We start from the raw sequence: 4,167 nt of genomic DNA on the forward strand, positions 1-4,167 counted from the left end.
ACAGATGCTTTGAACTCAAACAAGTTATGGATAAGACACTCGGAACTCTGGATATAATGTCAGCAGTCAAAGTTCCGCCTAACAGTGATATGAACGAATGGATTGCAGTTAACAGTAATCAAATTATATTTAATCTGATTTTTATTAGCTGTCGACTTCTACAATCAAGTCTCATTGCTTTATGAAACAATTTCTGACTTTTGCACGGAGATTAGTTGCCCAATTATGTCAGCTGGGCCCAAATACGAATATCACTGGGCCAGTAAAAATCACCGAAAGCCATTAAAGCTGTCCGCTCCAGAATATATCGCTAACATGTTAGAATGGACAAATGACACATTTAATGACACTACAGTATTTCCTCCAGAAATAGGTGACTATTATATACTAATCCCATCCTATCTTGATTTGATAAGTAATATCATTAAATTATATATTTTCCTTGTTTTAATTATTATAGGGACTCCGTACCCAAAGAACTTTATGGCAGTTGTTAAAAAAATTCACTGTCGTTTATTTCGGGTTTACGGACACATTTATCACAGCCATTTACAACAAATCAAGGAATTGGACGAGGACGCTCACATGAACACTTCATTCAAACACTTTGCATGTTTTAACAAAGAATTTGACCTCATCCCCGCGAAAGAACTGGCACCAATGGATGTAGTTATTTCAAAAATAATAAAAAAACTCAACCCGTAGTTAAAATTAGCGACAAAAATTAATCATTTTTACTAATAAAGTTCTCTATTCTTCAATCAACTCCCCTGCCGCTTCCTTATCAATAAACCAAAGGACAGTTGGTCCTTTCACTAAGGAGGATGGCAGATTTGGATTTTCCCCATCTCTAAAAACTCTCTTTATGATCTTTCATAATTCGATTACCCGAATTGCGGAAGACTTTGATTTTCCACAGACAGCAAATATTATGGAATGTGCCTGATTAAGCATTTTTAGAGAAAATGATATTCTTTTCGGTGGGTTTTTAGGTGAGTCAAAAATTGGAACGATCAAAGATTGACTCTAGTTTAATCTTAAAAAAACCAACAGAAAGTGCAGCATGATCGGGAAAAAGAGAGCACGTGTGACCATCTGGGCCCATTCCAAGTACGATAAGGTCAAATCTGACCTCAGTTTTTGGAAAAATAGACAATATTGAATTTTGATATGCTTGAGCCGCCTGGTCAACTGTCAAGGACTAGATATTTATTTTTAGAGTTCACGAGGAAGGTTAAGTTGAATTGGAAAGGTTTTATCATTGGGGACTTCTGCTGGATCGAATAAGTTGTCTTTGTAAAATCCAAAAGTCGAATCAGAGTCATTAAGATGAACAAAGCGCTCATCGGCTAAAAATATTCTCCATTTCGTCCACTCAATTCTCGTGGATTTCTCCAGGAGATTCTGGCATAGCATTGTAGCCACGCTTCCTCCTACTCAGAATGAACAATTTAAAATTTCATTTACCAGATAATGCCAAAGTAAAAAGACCTCGATTTTCTATTGCTTTTTGGGCAGTATCCAATATTTTGTTTGATATTGCTTCTCCTATTTCTATTTCATTTTCAAGAATTGTTAATTCTTTCTAATATTTTGATATATTACTATGGAATAAAAACCATAACGAGAGTTAAAAATGTGATTTCTTAATAATTAAAAATATTATTAAAGTTCAATAAATATAAATATTTTTTGAATGTTGAAAGATTTCCACACGGATGATCTTTTAGATTCTAGAAGGAATATATTTTTTGTTTGACGTCTCTGCGACTTAGAAATCACTAACGAGTTTACTTTCTAATATCTAGTGCCATAAGTTGATTAATCTTCATTATAAAATATGTGATGTTGTAATTTTTTGGTCTGGATCTATACAATCTCGTTATTTTAGATTGCACGATAATGAGGATTATTAATGTGATAAAAAATTATTTTTTAGATAGAAAACTCAAATTTGAACACACCATTCAAAAATTATTAAAAACTAAGATCTTCATTTAAACCTCAAGTAAAGACAAAAATTATTGTGTATACATAATAGGCACTCATCATCATATTCACTAGGCAGATCCTTCCGTTTCCGCGAACAACATTATCATATTTTCACTGCCTAGATGCATGAACGTTTAAATATTGATTTTTGTAATAAAATTAATTTATTAATCGGCAGCTTAGTAACGAAAGTGACATTAATTATGTCTTTTTCTGTTTGATTATTTTCTGCTCAGAAAAAATATTTTTTAATTATAATTAATGAAACAGAAAAAATTATCTAAGTTAAATAATTTCACTAAACATCTTTCCTTCCGTAAGTTTTCTCGAATAATGAAAGCTAAAAATACTTAAATTACCTTACTTTTGATTTTAATATACGATTTTCTTCCCTGTAATCATCTTCTGTCATATTTTGACTTCCTCGACCAAATGACGTCATCTATTTTTAAAATGATCAAATAAATTATTGCCAAATTTCTGTCCCCTTCTAGTTGTCTAATTCTCTCACGTAAAAATTCGTTATTCTGTTCAAGTCTAAATTGGTTTATGGGATTAAAAATAAACTGAATATTCATAATTCTTGTTTCGTCATGAGTTAAGCTTTTCCACGGCTTTTCCGCACTTTTTATTTCTTTACCCGATGCAAAGACTTTAAAATCCTATAAATTATTATAAAAATTTTATAACGAGGTCACTGAGAGTGCTGGAATCCGGAAACTGGGTTGAGAACTACAAATAATTGGATAATAATAAAATATAACATCGATTTCGCTTTTTTTCTGTTTTGTTATTTCTAATTCTTTTCTCAAATATAAAACTGTTTTTTTGAGTTTATCTAAATTACAAGTATAATGTTAATACTATTCGCATCAACGTGCCGTTCTTTCTCATTACAATTTTCTTGAATTATGATTTCTTGAGCTTTGTTTTGTTTTTTGACATCAAAAAGAAGTTTTGAAGTCGATTTCAATTTTTCCTAAAGAATAAATTGAATTAATCAACCTGAAGCGAAGAAACGGTATTTCGATCGCTTTTATTGACTTCTATTGAAACAGATTTTGTGTTCGCAAGACTTTGTCTTAGTTTTTCGATGGTTTTAATATATTCCTAATAATCTCAATTTGTTTATATGAACAGAATTGTCGTCATTAGTTTTGCAAATTTGTGACTTTAAATCGGCAATTTCTTTCTTGAGAATTTCCTCTTGTGAAACATTTCTCGTTTGCCCATCAGTCAAAGATGCAATTAATTCGTTCTTTTTCTTCACATCGATTTTAACTTTTTGTAAAATATTCTTCACTTTTTTCATGTCCTGGGTCCGTTTTTCTTTCAAACTATAGAGTGTTGTAATAAATAGAATATAACTCCGTCACGTGACTTTCACTGTCCTCAATTCTTTGTTTATATTGGGTTCGAAGCACTTCCAGTTGTTTATGAGCATCGTTAAGTTGATCAGTTAAAGATCCAATCATTCGCTTTTGGTGTGAAATAGTCTCTTCCAAGTCAAGGTTTATTTGGTTGAAAGGGGCTATATCTCTGGAAACCTCACAATTCTTTGAGAAATCGAGTGATTTCCGATGAGAGATTTCTCTGTTTAGTTTGGAAACGGCGTCTTGATATTCTTCACTTTTCAAGTTGGCAGTTCTATTTGCTTCCAACAATAGACCACGTAATTCGGAAATTGTATCTTCTTTAGTTTCCAAGCACTTATTGAGTGATATAAGGTTGAGTTTAGCTGCATCGAGAGCTTTAGATTCGTCTGATTTTTGAGTATTATATTTCTCGACTTCCAATAGCTTGATCCTCATTTGAGCGATCACTTCATCTCTTGAGAGGACATCCCTTTCTGCTTTTTCCAATAAAATTTTATTTTCTTTTAGTTTCTGCAACTTTTAGAAATGTATTAAAACCATTTCCATTTCTTTCACGATTTTTTGTTGGTCCTGAATGTCATTAACAATTCGCGGACCAATATCTTGAGTCACATACAGAGATTCCTATTTCGTGATATTTTATTTAAAAAACTTTTTGGAATGTCTTCTCGTTTTCAATGTTAAAATGTTTTTTCAAAGTGATTTCGTAATTTTCATAGGAAGACTTTACCAGTGAAGCCTTTTAAGAATACAGAGACTTCAATAACCTGAATTAATTTTGAATTCTCTTCTTCTAACT

General features: G+C 31.8%; 3 protein-coding genes across 3 annotated transcripts; 1 reads left to right on the forward strand and 2 right to left on the reverse strand.

Annotated features, from left to right (window-relative positions):
* LOC115228343 (MOB kinase activator 1B-like) lies at nucleotides 1-847 on the forward strand. The gene is made up of 3 exons (XM_029798945.1): nucleotides 1-114; nucleotides 149-373; nucleotides 461-847. The coding sequence occupies exons 1-3, from the start codon at nucleotides 27-29 to the stop codon at nucleotides 703-705; spliced, it is 558 nt and encodes a 185-aa protein (XP_029654805.1). The 5' UTR covers nucleotides 1-26; the 3' UTR covers nucleotides 706-847.
* A 26-nt stretch (nucleotides 848-873) lies between these two features.
* LOC115228350 (probable 6-phosphogluconolactonase) lies at nucleotides 874-1,576 on the reverse strand. The gene is made up of 4 exons (XM_029798950.1): nucleotides 1,468-1,576; nucleotides 1,227-1,433; nucleotides 1,061-1,191; nucleotides 874-1,026 (listed from the first exon to the last, which is right to left on the reverse strand). Exons 2-4 carry the CDS (start codon nucleotides 1,414-1,416, stop codon nucleotides 874-876), a joined length of 474 nt encoding a protein of 157 aa, XP_029654810.1. The 5' UTR covers nucleotides 1,417-1,433; nucleotides 1,468-1,576.
* A 9-nt stretch (nucleotides 1,577-1,585) lies between these two features.
* On the reverse strand, nucleotides 1,586-3,865 carry LOC115228351. Its single transcript, XM_029798951.1, has 5 exons — nucleotides 3,361-3,865; nucleotides 3,131-3,329; nucleotides 2,840-2,971; nucleotides 2,352-2,434; nucleotides 1,586-1,604 (listed from the first exon to the last, which is right to left on the reverse strand). The coding sequence occupies exons 1-5, from the start codon at nucleotides 3,801-3,803 to the stop codon at nucleotides 1,586-1,588; spliced, it is 876 nt and encodes a 291-aa protein (XP_029654811.1). The 5' UTR covers nucleotides 3,804-3,865.
* Nucleotides 3,866-4,167: the final 302 nt, after the last annotated feature.

The sequence above is a fragment of the Octopus sinensis genome, unplaced genomic scaffold (genome assembly GCF_006345805.1).
Source record: "Octopus sinensis unplaced genomic scaffold, ASM634580v1 Contig10374, whole genome shotgun sequence".
NCBI lineage: Eukaryota > Metazoa > Mollusca > Cephalopoda > Octopoda > Octopodidae > Octopus > Octopus sinensis.

Excerpts from the sequence above, each read along its gene's own strand:
- LOC115228343 (XM_029798945.1), top strand. The coding sequence starts at position 27 with ATGGATAAGACACTCGGAACTCTGGATATAATGTCAGCAGTCAAAGTT. Across the intron at positions 115-148 it reads CGAATGGATTGCAGTTAACA|CTGTCGACTTCTACAATCAA; the intron begins GTAATCAAATTA and ends GATTTTTATTAG. Across the intron at positions 374-460 it reads AGTATTTCCTCCAGAAATAG|GGACTCCGTACCCAAAGAAC; the intron begins GTGACTATTATA and ends TAATTATTATAG.
- LOC115228350 (XM_029798950.1), bottom strand. The coding sequence starts at position 1,416 with ATGCTATGCCAGAATCTCCTGGAGAAATCCACGAGAATTGAGTGGACG. Across the intron at positions 1,192-1,226 it reads AATTCAACTTAACCTTCCTC|TTGACCAGGCGGCTCAAGCA; the intron begins GTGAACTCTAAA and ends AGTCCTTGACAG. Across the intron at positions 1,027-1,060 it reads CTCTTTTTCCCGATCATGCT|AGTCAATCTTTGATCGTTCC; the intron begins GCACTTTCTGTT and ends AGATTAAACTAG.
- LOC115228351 (XM_029798951.1), bottom strand. The coding sequence starts at position 3,803 with ATGAGGATCAAGCTATTGGAAGTCGAGAAATATAATACTCAAAAATCA. Across the intron at positions 3,330-3,360 it reads AGTGAAAGTCACGTGACGGA|TTTGAAAGAAAAACGGACCC; the intron begins GTTATATTCTAT and ends AACACTCTATAG. Across the intron at positions 2,972-3,130 it reads AAACTAATGACGACAATTCT|GAAAAATTGAAATCGACTTC; the intron begins GTTCATATAAAC and ends TTTATTCTTTAG.